Source organism: Athene noctua, chromosome 3 (genome assembly GCF_965140245.1).
Source record: "Athene noctua chromosome 3, bAthNoc1.hap1.1, whole genome shotgun sequence".
NCBI classification, from domain to species: Eukaryota; Metazoa; Chordata; class Aves; order Strigiformes; family Strigidae; genus Athene; species Athene noctua.
Window position 1 is genome coordinate 71,054,200 of NC_134039.1, and position 23,980 is coordinate 71,078,179.

The 23,980-nt window shown below is 40.8% G+C and overlaps 1 protein-coding gene across 2 annotated transcripts in view; it reads right to left on the reverse strand.

The window, feature by feature from the left end:
• The window catches only part of GRAMD4 (GRAM domain containing 4), an 81,038-nt gene that overhangs the window by 40,167 nt on the left and 16,891 nt on the right, over window positions 1-23,980 (reverse strand). For both annotated transcript variants that reach the window (XM_074903265.1, XM_074903264.1), the window contains exons 2-3: window positions 13,328-13,538; window positions 4,706-4,826 (exon numbers count right to left, since the gene is read on the reverse strand). In XM_074903265.1, coding sequence (XP_074759366.1) covers window positions 4,706-4,826; window positions 13,328-13,538 — 332 coding nt within the window. The remainder of the gene's footprint in view (window positions 1-4,705; window positions 4,827-13,327; window positions 13,539-23,980) is intronic.

Below are 23,980 nucleotides of genomic sequence, written 5' to 3' on the forward strand. Positions count from 1 at the left end.
TCAAGAAGATTCCCCACCAGTCACCATATGCAAACCACAGTCCTCATCAGAGGAACGCCACAAGCTTAAGGGATGCGTGCAGATCTCCCATGAATACCCTGTTAGCATCTGGGAGTCCAGGATTTTAAGCTGAAAGAAAGGAGGGCTTATGAGAAGGAGTAAAGGGTAGGAGAAGCCCAGGGTAAATTCCACTACCACAGCAGCCTTGGTGCTCACTAGTGTCAGCACGCCTTATTTAGGAGCCCCTGCTGCAGCATCAGGATCCCTTGGCCATGGTTGACCATCTAGCAAGGAATGGCTACTATGGCCCACAGCCAGTATCTGGGTAACTCAGATATACAGAACAGATACTTACTCTCTTTACCAGGGTCTTCACCTACTACTTAAATCAACTCCATTCTGCTTCAAGATTTCTGAACCAAAGATGACTATAGGCTGCTAGGTCAGTAAGAAGAAAGCAAAATCAATGCAATAAAACTATTCTTCTGCTATTCTCTAGCTCTGCTACTGCAGCAGATGTTTGACCCAGGAGAAATTACACTAAGGGTGTTCTGACACAATTGGTAATTGGACTCTGACTCAGCTTCATAGTCAATTTTTTGCCTAAAATTACTGCAGCTGTTTAAGGAAGTATTAGAATTTCTGTACGAAACAGGACCTCAGAGTACAGGTCTTTTTGTTGGTTACAACCACTACCACACACTTCACCTCTAAGGTTTATCACCCCAGATCTACCCGAGGACCACATATGTTTTTCTAGAGCTCCACTTTCATGAAGTCTATATCCTGCTAGGTCACTTTTCTTACAAAGAATCTGGGTCATTTATACCAAAAAACAGAAGCCAGAGAAAACACTGTGAAGGTAGTCACATACAAGGTTTAAAAAGGCATATGAGAATGAAAAGGGTGGGGAAGCAGAAATTTCAGTGGGAAAGAAGCATAATCCCGGCTTCTTTTATAATGTTGGTGTAAAAATCATAACCGCAACCAGCATTTTGTAAGTACCTAGAGACTCATGCCACAGTCTGCTGTACAGAGTAGAATGCAAAACCCTTGGGGGAGATAACTTTATTTCCTCCTAAAGCTTTTCATCCTCATGTGACATTTCTTCAATTTACCAGTTTATGACTAACCTTCTTCTCTAAGTCACCTGGTTTGTTTACTCTTAGCCACTGCAACCACCACCTCCTCCTCCCTGAGCTGCTAAAATTAGCACTGCAAAAGGCTTGAATATCCTTGAATCAGAATTAGCTAATACTTCTTGTAAACCATAGGATGCATTGCATGCCTACAAAGCACCTTGTAACACAGGGAACAGAGTGCTGCTGTCAGCAAAACTGCCTTCCATGACCAGGCACAAACAGTAATGGGAAGGTGCAAACACAAAAAGGTATTTCCTATTGTTCTGTCTTTCAAATGCAAGAGCAACAAGCAAGTTTTTATTTCTTGTTTAGATACAACTGGATTTTGAAATGGAAACACTAAAACCACTACTAACCTTAGCATATAAACCTAGCTGCCCCAGTTCAGTAGTTACCTTCCCTACCTGACTACTTAGCCAGCACCAAGGCAGTGTCCATTAAAAACAAGTTATATTAATACACAACATCCTTTAGAAATGGTTGATTCTGATGGTGACAGCTCCAAGACAAAGCTTTGTCCATCCATGTGCATTCAGAGATCCAGCAAACTAATCTGTCTGCACTTTCTCTTCAGCAGGTGTTCAAGCCTTGTTCTGCACGAACTCACCCTGATACCCTGATAACCGCTGTCTCGCCAGACCCAACACGCCCCTTTTTAGCACTTCTGTCCTACAACTCAGAAGGAGCCATTAGATTACAGAGATTAAGACTATTCCTGAAGACAGGAAAAGCAACTGGGCTGGAAGAGTAAGATGATCCTTCCCTTTCTTAAGACATCATTATTCAAGATCCTTTCCTCCGCATGCCTCATCCTCCTGTCAGTTTGCAGCTTAAACCCCTCACATTCCCAGTCACTTACTATCTGCATTTACAGTTACACAACATGCTAAGCAATTCTTCTCCATCTTCGTTTCTCTGGATGTTTAGATTATCTCTTCGCTAAGAGGAAGATATTTTCCCTTTACAGTTTGTCTCCAGTAACTACTTGCTCCAGATTTCCACTGCAGCTTGTAGAGGCTACAGTAAGGTTTGGGATGTGTTTCACTGGAAACACTACTCAGTCAAACTGCACCTTAAACTTGTGACTACTAATGACTGAAAGTAGTTTAGAGAAGACTAGCAGTTCGCTCTTCCTCTAGCCAGGCACCTTCAACTACAGATCCACACTGACTTGTAGCTGTGTTCATTATACATAGTGTATAGCTGGGAGGAAATCTCTCCTTAAACCTCCTGGCTAATAACACACCAATACAAATAAGAGGTATAGAAGAGGCAAAAATAAAATCAGGACTAGACTGATAATGATTAGAAACTCAACACACAAAAAACAAATCCATGGAACTCTAAATATTTCCCCCAAATATCAGCAGTCACTTTGATTTCTACACACCTAGCTGGAAGAAATGGAGTAAGAGGAATTGGGAAATGATTTATGTAAAAATACAATTATAGCAAGGTGTTGTTAAGGAATTTCATAATTAAAAACAGTATGCAAATACAGCTGAGTGACCAGCCTTCTTAAAAACATCTATTGCACCAATAGGATTTAAAAAAAATAAATAAAAATCAAGCTTTCTTCCAAGGGCAAATTGAAGTAAACAAACTACACATTTCTTCTATCAGTTCACTTCTGGGAAGAAAAAAAAAGAATGAAGCATTTCTAGTACAAAAACACCCAAAACATTAACTCAAAGAGAAAAATAAAATGAAAAAGTAGCGGAACCGTATCCAAAAAGTGAGCTCCTACTTCACTCCAACTGATACAGTTACGTATTTCTGCAGAAAATTTTGAGGGGGTGTGGGTAAGGGATAAGTTTATTTCTCTACCAGTTTATTATTCTTTCTCTTGTTTTGCTGTACAGAGTTGTAACCAACTTGTCAGAACAACACTATAAATAAAGCTAAAGCAAACCTCAGGCTTTGGTAAAGAGCCCTTGACCTAGTAGTAAGGGTTGGAGCCACCCAGGGCTGACTCATGCCACCCAGCTGAACTGCCCTGTTGGCCTGAACCTCCAACCATATGCTCAAAGTTTATGTGAAAGGATGGGCTTTATTAACCTTTACCTTGGAGTTTGCTGCAAAGGTCTCTGCAAAGGAAAAAGATTCAGCTGGAAGTGGTAAAACGGTTGATCAGAAGGTTTTTAAACTGTAGCATGAACCTGAACAGTAAAAATATTCACAAAAATGTGTGTCCCACATGGTTACTGTAACCACATACTAAGGACTGAGCATGAATTCACTAGCCATAGAGGCATCTGGGCACCGTATCATGTTTTTATAGCAAAAAGCATGTCCTAGTTCAAACCAGAAAACAGTTCTGGGAAGTCCTACTGTTTCTGTCACACATCAGATTACATCAGGAAATCACAAATATCCCATCTAGTTTAAAAAACAATTTAATAACAGAAGCTTAAGCAATATGTCATTGGGAACGATAAGAGTACATGATAACTCTGTACTGCACAGTTAAATAAGAATTCAAATAAACCAATGAAAACAACAAGGCAAGTCAAACAGAGCTTTCAGTTCTTCCCCTCCTATTCCAGTGATATATCTTCCAGGTATCAGTGGAAGCTGATAGCAGCTCACTATAAATTCTTGCCCAGTATCCTTTATCAGACCTCCCCCTCATACACATGGGAGACAAAATAGCAATGAAATATTGCCAAACGCTTAACAGAAAACTAATTCCAAATCCTTGAGAATATGAAGATAAAACACAAGTTTTGTAGTTAGATTGTAAACTAGAAACTGAATACAATCTATTGCCTTGTTTTTACCCTTTTGAAAATATCCGACAAGCTTTGAACACATAAAAACAACCCTCTTAAATTCAAAAATAATCCATTAAAATTACCATTTGGGGAAGCAACTGAGCAAGAATTCTCGTTGATTTATTACAGAGATCTCTACTTCTATCAAGTTAAAGGAATGCTTGTCTTCAATTTTTCTGGTTTTAACTATCCTGTCTTACGAGTCAGCAGTTCAGATCTGCTGAGATAAAATCCCAAAAGTCTTTATGGGTGCCTCTAGCCATGAATGACAATTTTGTCTTATATAGATACTCATATAAACCCAAACAAATAACACTTGAAATCTACAGATTCTCTTACCTGTATTTCTTACACCACTTACCAGCAATTTATATACTTTTAAGAGGCATGTGTTTTAAGATGTATTACTTGCTGAAACAGCTGACAAGGAAATGCATTGGTCACCCCTTCAGAAATCTCTTTACAATTACTACTAGACAAACAACACCTACTGCAACCACATTAAGGTTGAGTTAATTCTAAAATAACCTGCAGGTGTCAACATCAGGTCATCAGCTAAGCAGCTTTTGTCATATAGTGCAATGCTGTGAGCAATGCAACGAGGGGAAAAAACAACCAAGTGACCCAGAAACCCTGGGAATGCTTTTTACTTCCTCCTAGGGAGGTGTCAGCCCACATGCTATCCACACATCAGCACACCTCAAAATTCTGATGCCAACTTTTGCAATTTAGAAAAGTTTCAGCAGACTTAAGCCATTCCTTTTCACAGAGCATTAATTTTATACTTACGTAAAAAGTGTTTTTCCAGTAAGGCTATTTCCAGGTGACCTTTAATCTCATTCAGTCTGTCAGATTCCGTTCTGTTGAAATCTTGGACTCCTGAAGCCATGATGATGGTCCCTGGACCAGCCTATAAGCAAGCCAGAACACAATGACAGCTCAGAGGCAGACTTTTTTTTGGTAATTTAAATAAATCAACTTATTTCTGCAGCAGTAAAGAAACAGCCACATGAGAAACATGCAAGTATCAACAACTCTGCATGCCTCTTATTCAGCATTAAATTACCAAAATAAATGAGTGAAAGCTAATCAAATGCACATATCTCTCCCATGTGAGTTTACAGAATGCACTTCTACAGACCTCAGGGAGCTAGAGAAAACAAAGGTATTCTTCCCTCTCTCCCTCCCCAGTTTTGCTGCATCACCATTTAGCCTTTCTTCTGCTGATTTAAGAGGAATATTTACACTATCCAACTCCTCTTTGCATTAAATGAATGGTCAATGCAACATACTTTACATATAAAATTGTGAACCTAGCAAAAGTAATACTTTTCTGTATTATTCTACTGAGCTATGTGAGAAAACACATATTGTCTATTTTAATACCTATTTATGGAATGTGTAATTCTGAAGACCATGGACTCTCTGCAAAGAAGGGGTCCCCCTCTCTCCCACCTCCAGCACAGCCCAGTTACTGCTGAAGGATCTTGTTTGTGCCCAGAAGCTCATCCTGACAAGCCAGGAGAGGAGGGAGTCAGGAGAATGTTGTGTCTTGACAGATTCACCAGCACTCCTCAAAAGAACTCAGCACTGGAAATACTGCAGAATGCAGGAATTAAAGAGCAATTTGATGAGTTAGGAGGAGCAGTGACAACCACCACCTCCACAAAGTGAGCACAGCAGAGCCCCAAGCCCACACAGCAGAAGGCAGGTGATGCTGTCTTTCTCTCATAAAGTGGGCATTTTCAGAGAGCAGGGTAAGGAGTGGGTGAGGCCATCTCCTGTTCAGGCACTGTGTGCAGTCCCCACAGAAGCCAACATCTAAGAAACAATCTCAAGACAAAAAGGGATTTATTCCCCTATCCTAACCATTCCCTCACCCCTTGTTTGTGCCCTGAAAACACAGGAACTGTATTGCTTTCAAAAGTCAGCTTGCATACATTTAACCATGACAGCTTAAATTATATACATATATAAACTCAACTAATCTACAAGAGAGTTAACTAAAAGACATTTTCTGTGTTTCAGGAAAGATGTACAGAGAGCTCACTAACAACAAAGTGCTTTCCCTGCTGGGAATGATTTGCACTTTTAAGATAAAATAATGTGGAGATACCTATTAAACATCTGTTTTCTTACTTGAGCTGAACAGATGCTGACTTGAAGCCTCAGACAAATCAGCACTCTGTAAGCATTTATAGCACAGCATTTACCTGGCACCAACTCCTCACCTGGGCTTGCTCAATACAGTGCCAAGCAGAGATGCTATTTCCAGTCCCAAAAGCAACGCACACCCACACAGCACTCTGCCAACACTGCTGGCCCTGATGAGGAGCAGAAACCGTTAGCTTAACAGCAGCCTTGTGCTGCTTCCCATTTTGGAGCCGGCACAAGCCATGTCATAGCAGAGACAGACAGACCCCAGGGCAAGTCCTCACAGCATCCCCCTCCCCATGCTCCACATTTCCTGTTCACACTGCCTTTGGCCAGAGAGGTACAGTAAGACATGCCACTTGCACCAACTCCAGTCACTGCTGAAGAGTAACAGCTGCTTTCAGATGAGCATGGGATGGCAATTAACCTCTGTGTCCATTTCTTATCTATAGAGCTGGGTCGTATTTGTTCACACTGCGAGATTTAATGTTATCACTTGCCAAACACTTGGAGAGGCCCAAGAAGGATGGTGTGGTTGAAGTTGAACAGCAACACCCTTACAATACAGGCAGGCACAAGGAAAGCATTATTAAAATACAGATTGCTGCCCAGGCAGTAAAGCATGGCTTTCTATATTGTATAGCCACATCTGGTACAATGTGAAAATCTCTGCTCCCAGCACACAGGAGTTAATATGGAGCTGTCTAAAGAAACAGTGACACTGCTTAATAAATAAATAAAATCACATACAGGTCGAAGAGCAAGATGCTCTAATTATCAGGAACGTGCCCAGGCTCTGCTCATCAGCCCGGTGCTTAGACAGATGCTGGCTCCTGCCCAACCAGCCCCCAGACTCACGTGCTGTGGCAGGGACACGAGCACAGAGACTGAGGTGAGGGAGGAGAGGAAGAAGAAAGGGACTAGCAAATATCTTAAGTATACTGAAGTTTTCAACCTCATTGAAGATACTCAAGATATTTCACCCTGAGAAGAGCTACATTTCAGAAATTCATCCAGAGAACCAGCTCCACTTTTGCTTCTTCAGAGATGTTAAGTCATTAATTAAAACCCAGGATGCCTTAACTGTGCCTCTTAGAAAGAAGGAAAAAGAGGTGCATAGCACTGGGGAGAGTGATACAAGTTAACAGGACTCATTCTGAAAGTTTCCAAACGTGTATATCTACAATGACCTTCAAAGTCAGAGAAAAAAGGGAAAAAAATGCACTAAGTTAAAACATAAGGCTGGTTGCTAAAAATACTAGGAGCAAGATCATGTAATTATCATGTAATAATAAAATGGTTTAACCAGAGCAGTAAGATACACAGTGATATGAGTTTGGTAGAAAATAAAGCATCCAATTTCTAAAATTAGTGGCACCGTAATGTATTAATAAATACAATTTAGAAGCATTCAGAAAACTCAGCATGTCCAAGATAGCAATGTAGGAGACATTTAAACAGATGGTCCTTTGGTCCCAGAAGTTTTTTTCCCCACACCAACATACCTCGTTCTGTCAAGAGGTGTTAATGGGCTAAAAAGGTAAGAAATAAGGTCTACATATTTCCTGCACGTCAACTGCCTGCCTCTGAATTCAAAAAGTACCTCTGCCTGAAGTTACCATAACTGACTCAACTCACAAGTTAACAAAAAATTATCTTGCATTAATGCCAGTGTTAACTGGGTAAAGGTTCCTCCTTTCTGCTCCCTCTGTAGACTAGTACCGGGACTCAGGATGGATTAACTACAGTGTACTGTACAGATGCCCTTTCTTGCTTTTGACCCTTGAAGACTTCCACAGATTTCTGCTTTTTCTTCTGCCTCTCTAGCTTTAACAGGATTTGACACAGGAGCCCTCTTAAAATGTTGGCAATCACTATTAGCAATGACCATGCACAAAGCTTGGCGGTGCCTAGGAAGCCAACAAAATGCCACAGTTGAGTGTGGAGTCAGAGACAGAGGGGTTAAAGGAAGATTTCTGACGATGACAGATTGCCTCTAACCTACTATCAGAGTTCAGCATTGCTGCTCCAAGCCACATACAGCTCCGGATCTGATAAACCACATCTCCCCACTAATGTGTTTTTCAAGCCCTGTGCATTTAGGCTTTTCTTAACAGCACCTCCCAACCTGAAAGTTGTCTGCACTCCCTCCCCAAACCCCCTCATCCTGTGAGCCCTGGGATTTTCTTCTGTGCACTGAGAACCAGCGCCACTGTCACTATAGAGCCACAGAAAAGGTCTAAGTCACTTCTTAACCAAGCAGATGTGGATCTGTCCTCTCCATCTGCAGCACAGCACATCTTCAGCATCACAAAGAAATGTAACTGGCCAACACTCTCCTTTTTTACTTTCACAGCATCATACACAGATGATTCTTCTCTAGGAATATCTAAAAAAAAATGCTGGTCTCATTTCCAAGCTTGTAATTAACTTAGAGAGGAGCAGTTCTCAAACACAGATGATGAGGATCAACGAGGACACAGCATGTCAAGCCCAGGGACATAACCATCAACCCAAGTCACTCCTCAGGGTCCAGCAGTGGCCAGGATATGACACCAGGAATCAGTAGTTTAAAATACAGAATTTTAACCCGCATTAACTGAGCAGCAAAGGGGGGGGGGGGGGGGGGGGGGGGGGCAGGGGACATTTTCAGTAATACAACAAACTACAGAGCTTGTCCAGAGAGGTCATAGCCTCCCAAGTTTCTTGACTGACAGTTCATGTGCATTTTCTTACTTCAAATTACAAAAGAGTTCCCCCTGGCTGCTGCAACTACCTGCTGTAAGAAAAGGGAAAACCCACCAACAGTGCTCAAGAATGAAAGCATCTGCATGAATAGTTTAATCCTTAGTACCCATTCTTGGAAGCATACCCATATTGGCAAGCTCCTAAAACACAGCTATATTTTACATAAATTTGAAAAAGTCTAGCGCTAGCCAGGTTTAGAGACTTTAATATCTTGATTGCAATGTTTGCATCACGCTTTAATACCTTCCAAGCATAATGCTTTATACCTTCCAATCATTGTAAATGAGGTGACTGGTACAGAAGCGTTTAAGGTTTTAATTAGCATGTTTCAGGAAAAGCCAAACTGTACTGGAACAGCAATTAAACTAATGTTTTCTGTACCACAATAACTCAGATTTAATCCTAGTGCACTGGCAGGGAACTTACGTAAATAGATTAGATTGCTTTTGTACAATATACCAGGTATGACAGCACTTCAACTTGTAATTCTCACCACCAGCTTAGTGCAGAATCTCCAAGGGTGGCTGAAAAACACGAATTTGTTCTTTACTCCTCTCTGCCAAAGAGGACATAATCCTCTTCTGCTCCAAGTTCATTCATATACCTGTACACAGAACTGAAAGTTTTCTCCCCTTTTATAAAAATGGGACGTTTGTCATATTAAGAGTACATAAATTCACCTATAGCACAAAACAAGGAGACATAAGTTAAAAATGAGACAAATCAAGCCACAACTGGCAAATACAAAGGCGGGCTATGATTTTCAGTGCACAGAACCCCTCCCTGAACATTTGCGTCTTAGCAAATCAAGTCACTGGAGCATTTTAAAGCTTTTTTAGGTGCTGAATTGTCATCCAGCAGGAAGTAACCCATGTTGCATCTACAGAATAGGTAACCATGATGGCACCGTATGAAGGGACTTAAATTACTGAGCAAGTAACACTACCTGAATTTCCAATGTCATAAGACAAATGCTAATACATTTACTATTAGGAAGTAGGAATGGACCAGGTTACCCCCCTATACCTATTTCACGATTGTATTATTTTTATAAAACAATGCAGAAATAACAGTGCTACATACAGTGCTGAATGTCCCTGTGTTAAAATAAACAACCAATCACCTATGGTGAAGAGGAAAGGAAGAAATCTGGGAAACCATTCAGGAACTGAAAGAGACATTTTGAAAAAAGTTAATTTGTTAACCACCATGGCTGTCTTGGCAATGATCTGATCAGATTGTCCAAGTACTCTCAGAGACCTAAGAAAGTACCTGCTATCCAAGACATACCTTGGCAGTCAGGGCACTTAAATGAGAGGGGGGAAAAGTACCCACACAAACAAACAACCAGCCTGTATAAACTGAGACCAAACTAGTTCAAATTAAGACACCTATTGAACAAAAAGTCTCAGAAACCACTGAGGAGAATTAAAAGGAAAATCACAAATCCTTTCAATCCCAGGGCCCTCCTACCAGGACCTAGCTGTGTTCTTTACCCAAACACAGGTTAGGATGTTTATTATTGAACTAAATAGATAAAGCTCATAGTTTTAAGATAAAGAACATAAGATGCCCTCATTTGGCCATTCTTTCTGTTCTTCCACGGGGTATAAATTTTGCACATGCTACTTCAGTAAGACATGTGAAGTGTTGGGACTAAATGTATCCGTGTATCTGTGGATATATACTAAATGTATAAATTATATATAAATTTATAATATATATATATTATATATATAATATAATATAATATAAATTATATATATAAATATATATAATGGATATATACTAAATGTATCCTATGCTGTATCCGTGGCCTAGGACTGAACGTTCTCTTCATTTGTTGGAGGTGTGCAACAGAGGATGCTCTTCTTTGAAGATGGTCAGGGCTCTGCAATCACAAGCTTTTATGACAAGGCTTTTTACTTCAAAACCTCCATTTGTGGCAAGATTTTGCATAAGCTTGTCAAGTTCAGACACATGCAAAAAGAAGAGACACCTAATGTGCACATTTCTAAGTGCACTATGTACCCCTGAGGCACAGTACAGAAGGGCCTTTCATTCTAATGACTGTGCTGTACTGTTCTAATAGACAGAGATCTTTCTTTAATGGCTCCATAATGATTACTACACCAGACTGGGGAAAAAAAAAAACAAAGTAGGAGAGAGGGGTAGAGATGGAGCCTTTGTCAAGGGAACTGCTGACAAGGGAGTCAGAAACATCTATATACCGAAGATGCAGATAAGGGGACCAGGACTCAGATTTTGCACACCTATGCTCAGTCCCAAGCCATTAATCTTGCTCTCTCAAGCCCATGAGTTCTGTACTCAGATTTTAATAGGAACAGTGAAGCAACAGAAGTGGAAGCACAGTACAGTTCACATCTATCTGAAAAGATATGCAGTCTAACTTCAATTTATGCACAAGACTTCCATTGACTTTTGTATGCTTTCAGCAGTTCCCCAAAGATATTAACCAACAAGACTTGGTCTTCTCATAATCAGTGTGGTGTAAATATAATACTAAGTTGCTTGTAGAGCCTATAAAGGAAAAACATCCTGTATAAGCAATTTGAGTTTTAATCACTGAATTAAAAACAATTCAGGCACATTCAACCATATGATCTCAGTAAGAAACAGAGACATAATTCAGAATCGTCGTGTTCACACAATTTCAGCCACTACTTTAATATTGACTTAAATATACAACATTCCTTTCTTTACTCTTGGCACCTCTGTGGCACAGGGGATTATTTCTTCTCCCTGCATTTTATGGATGGGCAGCAGCACTTAGTGGGCAGATGTCTGTGAGGGTCAAGTCCAACTTCCCATGTGAAATTCATCCTTTGGATATCAGACCTCTTTCCTCATACAAGGTTGTCTATTTTGCTCATATCTGTAACACAGCTGCTGGTCTTAGCAGCACTTCTAGCTGTTGCAGCATCACACTGGGTTTGGAGCTCCCAAACATCAGGAGCAGGGCAAAACAACAAGTCTGATGCTGTTGCTGCTTTCCCCCCTCCCATTATCCTTGTTTTTAAATAACTATACTCAACTGTATTCCAAGGACTTAGATCACAACAGCCTACTTAACACTATGTAATCAGCCAGAAAGCAAAGTGTTTCTCTTCAAATTACCTTCTCAGCATACAGAGCTCAACAGTTTAAGAAAACAGAGACTATCACCACATATGTGTAGCCGTAAGGCTTTATAACTAGTCAAAACTGTAGGTTTACCTCACTGCTCCCTCATGGAGCTCCATCCTGGAGCTACTATCCTCCTAAAGAACTAAAGAAAATAGCATCTAGGGTTTAAGACAGATCTTCTGATTAGATACAAAGGATATCTAAGGTTAATGAAAATAAGCCAGTATTTACCTACAAAACACTCAGAAGATACCATGCTGGAAGAGAAGCAGCACATATAAGTCCCAGTATACACAATACACATGTCTTAACAAATGACATGTCTTCAGTAGAATAAGAGCAAAAGAAAAGCATTCAGCAGACAATCTTGTCTGAGGCGCTTGAGGATTTGCATACAATAGACTTTTTGTGACCAAAAAATGCTCTATACAAGCCCAATTAAATTTAAAAAAACTCATAGCTATGGAACAGAATACAAGCTGGCAACCCCAAAGGACATGCTTAAGCATATACAGTTTGAAGTCTTTTAGTTTAATACTTCTGATGAGCAAGCCCTATGCTTCTAGAAAAGAGCTTTCAGACAGGAGCCTGACCACATTTTGGGGATAAAAACTGCACAGTGAGTTTCTATATAAAGTGGTACAAATTCTGACTTCCAAGTCACATTGCAGAATGTAGTTATATGAACAAATCTTAATTTAGATTGTAGCACTCCAAGCTCAAGGACCCATTTTTTAAACAGTTAGAACACGATTTTTTTTTTTTTTTTAACCAGTATTTAACTTGTCCTGAAACAGTGTCTTTTAAAAAGGTTAATCTGTTTGGATGTTTCTGCTCACAAGCAGCAAAATTTTTTAGCACCTGAAGAGTCTTGCTCACCTCCTACACAGGCTTAAACCAGCTCTTTAGCATGGAAGCACTGGATACAACACTGCAGTGAAGAACAAGGTTGTGTGACCCTCTAATTCTAATGAAGCCACCAGAAGTCTTACCCCTACAGTCCTGGCCAGTGCCATTTGAGCAGATCTGAGCTCCTCAGACTGAAAAGAAGTCTTTCTTTCAGATGTGTTCATTAGTAATTCAACAAAATAAGTAAAAACCAGACATTTAGAAGCACATCCAAGGTTAGCAAATCTGTCAAACCACGGATCTAAAATCAAATAGTAGGGACAGGGAACCATAACACTAATAAATTAATTGACGCTTCCATTTTGTGGAAAGACTTACTGAAAGCTTACTTCCTAGTCCACAAATCTTCAAGTGTTAAATGTAAAATACAGGGACAAGAATTATTAATTTCTGTTATTTTTCTGCCTGACAACTATATAATATAATATAAAGATACTTTAACAAAGTACTTACAGGGTCTCTCAGCTCTTCATTGTCTCGAGTTGATGTTCGAGGTATTTTCACCGGGATTTCATCTCCACATTCAGTGTCTGAAGCATTTGGAGACTCTGCTAAATCAAGGAACTCATCTCTCTTGTGACCTCTGAACCTTATTTTGTCCAACTTCTTTAGCATGTTCAGCACTGCACTTTTCTGCTTTACCTTAACATGACGGTTGGAGTCTCTGCAAGAAACAAGACATGAAGAGTACTTCAGAGAGCTTGCAATAAACCTAAATGCACACATTCTAATCACTATTTCTAACCATCTTTAAAAGGCCTTCCTGCCACTGGAGGAAAACCATGCTGCAGCTTAGCTTTTTAACAGACATTTTTTTCCACAGTGTAACAGATGTACGGTTTGTTTTTCAGTAGTTGATGACTTACCATCTTCCCACACTATTATGGCCTCCTTCTCATGGCTATTTTTAAAGCAAGTCAGAATGGATGCAAGCTAACAACCTGCACTCCAAAGAAAAATTAGGAAGTCAGTTCCTAACAGATTACTGGAAACAAAAAAAGTTTAGCTGAGAAGTCCACATTCTTCAACTTGCAGATGCTTCTAATCAAAGACATGAAAATCCACTAAGATTCGCAACCAATCCTTAAATTCCCAGAAAAACTGGATCAAAAGAGTAAGGAGACTATCATATCTCCCTACTGCTTCAGGCTAAGGTAACAGAAAATACCAAGGGTTTACTGAAGCTACTGGACAGATCCATGCAGAAGATCCCATCAAAAACCAGAGACTGTTTAAATCAAACATAAACCACATTCAAATGCAGTGCCAAAATCCTTAAAATTACCACTAATGACAATCTTGTATACCTTTTGCTAGACTTCTATTACTCCCTTTGAGATGAAAAGGAGAATCACTTTATTTGTGATGCTTCCACTTACTTTTTTTTTTTTTTTTTTTTTTTTAAATAGAATGACCAAAGCTTTTCTGTAAGAGTAACAGCGCAGCCAGTATTTTTGCAGAACATGAAGGTGCCATGGCATCTGGAGAAAAGAGAAATGCCCGGAACATTTCACTTCCAGAGGCAGTATTTACATGAGCAATACTTAAATTCTAAATCATAAATCATCTTGGGAAAAGCTTTTTAAGAGACAAAAGAAGAAAGCTTAATTAATGTATGGAAAGATACCATTACACCGCACTGTATAATTTCTAATTTAAACCCAACCTGCCAAATCATTCAGATTCAATGCTCTACATGGATCACACTCTGTACTAAAGGTCCCCAGCTCCATCTTTTTTTATTAAAAAAAAAAAAGTTCCTTGTTCCTACCACTCCAGCAAGCAACCATTCTGGCAGTTTATAACAAACCAGCCACAATTTTCTCTCTAACAAAGTATGTTCCTCAGCATAGAGCATTTCATTTGGAGGGTGCCACAGTGCTCTCCCAAATGGACTTTTACAGTGGTAAAAATTTATTTTGAGACACTTGTTTCTGTTACTATCCTACTATCCTTTTTTCTCTGCGGTCAACACTGCCCTCCTCTTCATTAAAAAAAACCACAATTAGCTTCATGGCACATCATCCCAGGCACTGGTGTGAGAAGAAAAAGCAAAAGCAAATCTAGACACATGTCACTTCCAGAGTATAAATAAAGAGCAAGAAAGAGAGCCTTTTGCTACTGGCTCTCATGGCCTTTGCACTTGAGGCAATTCTCACTTCCCAACACAAGCTTCTCTTCAACAGAGCTCTTCATCTTTTCCCAGTGAATTCTCCACTTTCCTTAACACTTTGGCAGGGACTATTCACCCCAAGTTCAAACCAAATTGTTCTCTTCAAAATCTGCCTTAGTTTGCACCCCTGTCAAGGTTTATTAGCATCCTCCTCTTAAACACAGAAGTTTAAAATTAATACAGATCCCCTATAGTGCAGCTGGCAAAACAACCCAGAAAACACCTCCTTTATCAGAGATGCTTAAAGTTGCAGCCCTGTGTTTAAACCTTCACTTAAAGAGAATCACTTGAGGTAACTCACACCAAGGTTATTTTCTATGAACAGCCTTTCTTTGAATTTCTATTACTTGTCAAAGCTAAGTTTAAAATAGAAACACTTCTTGCTATTCATTGACTATTTGATGAAGAAACTTGTCAGCTATCACATCCAGAGATATCTCTAGGCCCTACTATTAGTAGCAACTAGAGAACAAATGCTACCAGAGAAGTTTAAACTTCTGATAAGCACATGCACAGTTGTATCAAGCTCCCTCACATCTCAGAGATCTACATCTATGTTCAACCAGTTTTACATGCCATGTTTTAAATGCTAAGTCAGATCTACAGTAAAGCAGCTGTAAACCCGTGGTGATTTGACTTTGGCTAAATGCCAGGTACCCACCAAGTCACTCTATCACTTTCTCCCCCGTTTTTTTCTCAACAGGACAAAAAGGGGAAAAGAAAGTAAGATAGGAAAAAAACAACCCCTGTGGATAAAACAAAAGCAGTTTTAACGTAAGCAAAGCAAAGCAAGGTCCGCACGCGGGAGCAAAAAGAAAACAGATTCTCTACTTCCCATTCTCAGGGGATGTCGGGCCTTCTCAGGAAGCAGGGCTCCAATACGCGTAGTGGTTGCCTTGCAGGACCAAGAGTGACCCCAACCCCTTCCTTCCTCCTTTCTCCCAGCTTTATACTGAGCAGACATCACGTGGTATGGAATATCCCTCTGGTCAGTTTGGGTCAGCTGTCCTAGTTGTGTCCCCTCCCAAGATATTGCCCACCCTGTCCCAATGAGGGGGAAATGTCAGAAAGAGCCTTGGTGCTGTGTAAGCACTGCTCAGCAGTAGCCACAGCACCAGGGTGCCATCAACACCCTGCCAGCTCCCAGCATAAACCACAGCACCGTGAGGGCTGCTACAGGGGAAAACCAATTCCAGCTCAGCCAGACCCAGTACAAAACCAAACCCCATTTGTTCAGCATCCACTGCTACATGATACAGCTATGTGAAGAAATAATAATGACGGTAAACTGCTACCCCTTTTCAGGTCAGGACTCATCAGCCCATACCAACAGAGGACAAGCAGGTATCCCAAGCCTTCTCCATCCATCTTACAAGTGGAGCAGTTAAGTCAAGGCTGCAGATAAGCATTGCTGTCCTGAGCAGAATCAGGATGCCCCAGAATTCTTCTGTTAAAGCTACAATTATCCATCCTCCCCAAAAATCGGGTGGGTTCTGGACCTCTTTTTATAGCCTATCATATACAACACTTCAACGGATACTGCAAGATCTGAATTCAGTTTTCCCCTTAAGAGTTGTCCTGGTTCAGCTAGGATAGGGTTAAGTTTCCCCAGCAGAGAGGGGGAAGGGATCTCCAGGTGGGTTATTCATACCATGCTGAGGTCCGGCAGAGGTAGCGAGGGAACTTTTTCCTTTGTAGCTTTTGTCGCGGGGAGCATCGCAAGGGAGCTGTATGTAACCACTGTGGTATTTCTCTGTATATCTTTTGTCTTGTTTACTGTTATTGCTGTTTATTGTTATCATTGCTACTGTTGTTGTTCAGATTGCTTATTACACTGTTGTATTAAATTCTGTTCTTACTTTAACCCGGGGTTTGTGCCTCACTGCCAGCCCAACCGGCTGAGGGTGGGGCAACAGCAATGCAGTCTCCGGTCCCGGTTAAAACCATCACAAGAGTGGATTCACATTCATTTATCACACAAAAGAAGTGAGAGGCAACAAAAAAATCTTGAGACAGAGCACTCCTCAACTCTCCTCTTCAAGCTTTACCTTCAGGCAACAAAGAAAGAAAGACCCACAAGGCCAATGAAAAGGCCCAGGGTGTAATCGCTGGGGTTGTTTGCCATTTGGGAAGAGGAAGTCCTAAACTCCAGCCTCCTCCTAGCATGGTTCATGCATTCTAGCCCTAGGTCACTGAACAACCTGGCCAACAGATGTACCCATGAACACATTTACAGTATTTTTTACTAGTAAAACTAATGTGCCTACCCTTGTGTTAACACCAGGTCTTTTAATAATGAAAACCCTTCTTTAAGGCACTAACAGATCACTCTACTGAACAGTCATCTTAAATTCTGTAACACTGAGGCTAGCAAAATGAGATGTCATCAGTGTCAGTATTTTTGAAGTATTATTCAGCAGGTTGACCATTAGAAGAGGAAATAGTAGAAAATCATGTTCCTAGGCATTTTTAAGTGCTTTAAGTACATAAAGCTGTTATATAAAGATATCTGCACAGTTTAATTTAAAAATAAGATAATTTTGTCTAAAAACTGTTGAGTGTATGAGGCTCCCAGATGACTTACAGTTGCATTAGATTAACCTAAGCAAAAACCTAAGCTTGCCAATAAGCTCCTATAGAAATTCATTGTCTGGCCTCCAGCCAAATCAACGATTTAAGACAGGCTTTTTATGTCAGCAGCCTGTTTCTTGCAACTAGCAACTTTTTTTTAGATAAAGATCAATAAATATGGTGACATTTCAGCAGTTTCAGGCTCACTAGGAAAAAAGCTTCTTGGAGATTTTGTATTGCAGGTGACTTGGGTCAAATTTAGATAAATTTGAGGAGGCTTTTGTAAATCGTAAAACTAGAATCAGATCTGGAATTAGATTTATTGTAAAATATAGTAACTAAATACCAAAACACTTGTGTCATCATCCCAGTTATTCATCCCCCCTCCCAACTACTCTTCCACATCCTAGACTCAGCTGGCTGAGCTATAAGTTTCAGGCTGTTTCTAGTAACTCCCAATACCAGCAACATCAAAACCAACATGCAGTTTTGCATATGCAGAGCTCAGAGTACAAATGCAGACCCACATCTCCTGCTTTCAAACTAACCATAAACAAGTATGAAAGTATAATAAACACACAAATATTTTAAGTCCCTGCGTCTCACTTCATCATACATGTGACAATAATTGTTCTCGCTACCATACAACAAACAACCTATAAGAATTAAGACTGGTATCATGCTTGCAAAATATTAACTTGAACAAAATAAAATCAAGTTCATCCTCCCCATCAAGTTTTATTTCTGCATATAAGCACCCTACCATTAACGTAAGCAACAGGAGATCTTTCCCACATTCAATGCTGTAACAGAAAGTTTTGCAGAGCACAGTAAGGCAGATGCTGACTCTGCAGGACTGATACAGGTCCAACTTTGTTGCACCTCAGACATATCTAATAATACCAGCAGGTCCTCTTGTCATAATATAGTACAGATATCTTACATTAACATGCTTACAAACACGGCTATTCAGGCACCCAGGTTTCTAAGAAGGTAGCTTTTACTTCTCTTGTTGCAGTAGCAGAGGTCAAACCAGCAAAATTAAACAGCAGCCTGTAAAAATTACCCCCAAGTCCAAAATAATCTAGTAAAAAACTAGGCCACAGTTTATGAAAAAGGTCTGTATTTTCCACACTAAAAAAAACAAACTAAAATAATCCTGAGGTGCTTTTTTTAATTACAATTAATAGCTAGTTGCTAAAGCAAATCCTTCAAGGCTGAGGGTTTACTCCTTACACAGAGGGCCAGAGATGACATGACTTTCTTTGGACCTAATATTTAGGGGTTAATTGATGGTTCAGATGTTGTTTAAACTAATGTATCAAGACCCAGAACAACATATGCACACATTCCAAACTTAAGCTAAGTAAAGAAAAATCAAGTTTTCCCAAACTTCCACATAAAAACCATAAGGAGACCTAGCATAGCTTTTCCTGCCGACATTTACAGAGAGGCTTCAGCAAGGAGACAACCAGCTGCAGGGAAACAAAAGCCAGCCTGCTTGGTACAGTCTGGTGGGACTTGGTTACAGGGCTCACTCCTATAGACATCCCCTCCACAACTTTGTGCCACTGCTCCCCTCATGCTCTGCTCTTGCACAAACGTGGAAGAGGTTGTGATGAAGAATGGAGGTGGGAAGTTGGGGAAAGGCGGCACCCAGTGCACTGCTGCTGATTGAAATCTGCCATAACTTACCCCAGAGCTTCCTACAAATGGCTTATAGGTTTTGGTCTTCTGTTGTTACATTTAGTTTTTACACAAGAATACGCTGAATCAGAGTACATGGCCTGGTAGACTGGGCAGAGACTGAACAGCTAAATCTTCATGTACCCTTTGTTGGAGAAAGGACTTTGCTTTGCAACATGGCAACTCAGTTTTCCCTAGCTGTTCACAAAGCACAAACCTGCTACACAAAGTCAAACAGCATTGCCTCAGCAAGTGTTCACCTGGAGCCTGGGAGAAAAAAAAAAAAAAACAACAAAACCCCACTAAAACATCATGGATGAACTTGATCTCAGGTGAAAAAGGCCATACAAGAGTATGACACAGCAAAGTAACCTTCAAAGCACCTTTGTTCCTTTTGCTAGAAAAATGGCATTTCAGAAAGCTGAAGATGACATTGAAGCAAACAAAGCATACCCCTAGTTCTCATCTTTACATTTCACCTCCTTCACATTCTCCTTTCAATCTCAAATTGTCTTTCTGTAGAAGTCCAAGGTAAGAGCTCTGTACCCAAGAAAAAACAGGCTTGTGCAGATGAGCAAATACAGACACAGTGTCAACACCAGGATGTTTCAGTCTTATCGTGATGGAGCGACATGCAAATTGAGGAAGAGGAAAGTATCAGGATTGCGTTAGGTATTCATTACTTCTTCACTGAAATGCTCCTGCATATTATGCTAAAAGAGTTGACAGGAGCACAGGAACACAAGATAACACTGTGGCCATCCACATACCAACTGATACTGAAAAGAAAACTTGGTGTGTTTTTTTCTGGACATCTCTAACTAGAACTCCAAACCTCAATGAGTGTATCTAAGCCTGCAACAGATTCACAGTCCAGCTCTATATACTGTTCTGTGCAAAAAGTTCCCTCTTGCTACATGATTTTTTCCCCCCCAATTTCTCATTTTAATGGACAGAATCTCAAGTCACTGTCTGAACATTTTGTACTTATTAATATTTAAGAAACTAACCAGAGAAAGATCAACTGATTGCACTTGAGAGCTCCTTGTACGCTCAGCTTTTCTTCTCCCTCTACACACACTCCTCCCGAATTGCTCTGCAGAAGGCTCACATCTGTGAAGAAAGCTAAACTTTATTGACAGCATCTCTTCTTGAGCAACAGGGAGTGGTTTTGTATAGATGAGTTAGCATCTTTTGAGAAAACTTTACATTAAGCTCAACTCAACAAGACAAGACTCTTAAGTACACAGAAGGGGCACAAACCTCACTCAATGCAGCCCTTTCAGGAACAGTGCCCCATGTGAGACTTGTACCACCCAGGACTAAGCAATATGTTAAATTCTCTATAGATTATGGCCATAATTTCTCACTGGAAAAAAGAAACAGCAATACGTTGAGCCAAAAATCCAGCTGGACTGGCCAAAAGCAGCTTACAAACACTCTTGAAAAGTTACAAGCGCTGTGCAAGTGTCCTCGATTTCCGACATCAGCAAACACGCAGGACTTGACCTTCAGAGTTGAGCTCTCCCCATGCTCAACCCCTCACAGGTTCATCCTGAAATAAGTCACCACCTTAGCATCACTGTCTGGTAAACCCTTCCTCCAATTATGTTACTCTTAGCCCCAGGGTCACAATATGATGTAACACATATGCAAAGCAAACTGCTTTCTGGTTTTGAGTAACACCTACTAAAAAGCTCCCAACCCCTTCAGGGTCAGGAGTCCTTAAAACTCTAGGGATAGACTAGAATAGAGAGGGATAAGACCAGGGGGACAGACTTTGTTGGGTTTTTTTGCATGAGAGATGAAGTGATCAGTTAAGCTACCTATGGTGTGGAGAAATACTATGCTTAGTAACTCACATTTATTTTTCCCTTGAGTTTAAAAGGAGATGAACAAGAAAATCCCACCAGCATCATCTCTATGCTACAGAGTGCTGACAGAAGCAACACTCAATTAACATGGGTCAAGAATGAGGAGAAAGTTGTGCTTTAGTGTTGCAGGCTTAATTAGATGCAGCTATTAAGCATCAAATCTGAAACAATTCAGATTGTCCACTGACTGGAGGGAGGGAAAAAAAATGTGGAAAGCTGTGTAACATGCACTATGGTACAACACGGGGACTGGAGACAGAAGTTCAGCACACCAATCCTGACTGCCAGTGGTGAGGTTGTCACAGCAACCATAATGCACCTTCATGAATATGTATTACGTTAAAATCTATTTTTTCCCCAGAAAGAGACTAACATGTCATTCAGCTCACAACATGAAGCTGCCTGGGAGACAAATCAGGGTTGTACAATAGAGGCGACTTGTCTTCAAAACCTTCAGCTTGGCTGCTGCAGACAGGAGGGGGTTGAGGGAAACGGGGAGACACAGACCATGGCAGCATGGGGCTACAGGACTTTCTTCTGTACCTGCCTCAGCCAGAGAGTACTTCAGACATATTTGGCAAGAATTTTAAGGCAGAGATTCCCAAAACAAGCTGCAAAATTACAGATCTGTGCAAGGCATCAGCCTTCATTCCTCCACCATATGGTAACAGGCCCTTCAGCAAGGCCGAGGAGATGGCACCTCCAGTGACCCTCCACAGAAGGATGGAGAAGGGAGAGCTGCTGTTCCCACTGCTAGGGCCAGTGCCCAAGCCAGCAGAAACTGGGGGGGCCTTGGCTTGATCATCAGTGGAAAATTGTGGGTCTAGAGGCTCACAAAAAAACCCCCAACAAAACAAGCCACACACATGTAACTATACAGGTCACACACCAGTGTGTCAAGAAAGAGACCTATGTCAGTGACTATTTCAGTGAGTAGCTCTGGGAATTGTACTTTGTACTTAATCCCCCACTTAATATTGCACTGGAAACATCACATCTCCAAAACCACACCCCTTCTGCAAACATATTGAGAACCTACATACCTCTGTCTCTCTTTCATCATGAAACCTAAAATCAGCAAGCTTTGCTAAATTAATTCCTCTGTAAACTGGTAAACTGGGAATTTTAACTCCCAAAACAGGAAGACAGAGCTCATTTTTTCCTCAAGACACCTGTGTGGGGAAAAATAAGTGAAATGTTTACTATGACATCAGAAGAGCAGTACCAAAAACCCTGCACAAAAATGACTTCGCCTGCAGAGAGGAGCTCAAGCAGCACTCATGGGCTAGAGGAGCCACCAGTTCAAGCCATGGGTCGGCAAGTAGTTGCTCAGCTACTTTTCCTGTCAGATATCTTGTGAAAAGAGTAGCAAAAGCCTATCGCTCTCCAGGTAAGGCCCTGCCTTGCTAGTCACCCCCGGGTCCTCCCTCACCACCCCTGTCCCATCTCCTGCATCCCATCCCAAGCCAAGACTGAGGTCCACTTAATCACATCCTGACACCAAAGGGAGCAACTCCATTCATTTCTGCCATGGCCTTTATGTCACTTGACCACTCATGCAGTTTATCAGGTCATTGCTGATACAACTAATTTTTGTGTTTGCTTTCTGGCAAGGTCAGTCTAATCAAAGCAGACAGCTATACAGCCTCACTCATGGTTGCACAAGCTATTAGAGCTGTCATGCCTCCCACACAGAAAATGTTTCTGGTCGTGGGCAGAGGGAGAAAGCATTCTTTTACAGCAGCCACCTGCACTTAAATCAGGTTAAACAACTGAAAACCTCACTCTAAAAACAGTGTTTATGAAGCTGCCATGAGGCACATTTCAGAAATCATTCCCACGCCAGAACTTCAGTCACTCCTCTGAAGAATGAGGGAAGAGCTTATCACAGCTCAGCACTGACAAAAGGCTTTTTTCTGCTTCCTCACTCTGAATTTTGTCTACTAGTCAGAGGAGCTGACGGCAAAAACAGGAAGATGAACATCACCAGCTCAGCAAGAGCCTCCGTATACAAGGCTCAGGCAGCTCAGGTCTGGCTGAGCTTCAAACTAGAAGCTGGGGCCCAGGTGAAGTACTGCTATAAGCGAGCACTACAACTTCTGCCCATAAAGACGAAGAGACATGGAGGTCATGGATAGGGGAAGGAGGGGACACAACTAACATAGGATAAGATTAGGCTATCACTGCATATATCTCCTCTTCCACTGTTCAGATGGAAGTGTAAGAAGCCTACCTTGACATAGCACTTAGAATAAAGTTGGCCATTTACAATACATACATACTAGCATGGGACATCTTATTCAGGCTAATAAGCTTATTATGGAAGACGATCACTAACTGTTTAGGAAGTTTGAGCCATGCCAGCCCTGAAGGAGAATTTTAATTCTACCCCTTTAAGTAAAAAAAAAGTGCAAGTTATTGAGACCAATGCAGTTATACTTGTTTGACACTGACTGCATTTACATAATCTCAACTGCATGTTCATCATCTTTGGATGACAAACACAAATAGAGAATGGGGATACTGCTAAAAATAAAGACAGACACTGTTGAAATGAACCATAATCCAGATTTAGAGAAAGAACAGCCTTCCAAGGTCTATGCAGAATGTCTTAGAACTAGCAGGTATTTCTTTGAGAGGACTCTCAGCAGCAGTCAAGTCCTTCACCTGCTCAGAGTGACGGCTCACCCAGCAACCTTCAGAAACAGAACACAGGTATATAACACCATCTAGTTTTAAAGAATGACTACATAATACTTTTTTTTTTTGATAAACAAATATTTCAACTTGCTATTCATTCAA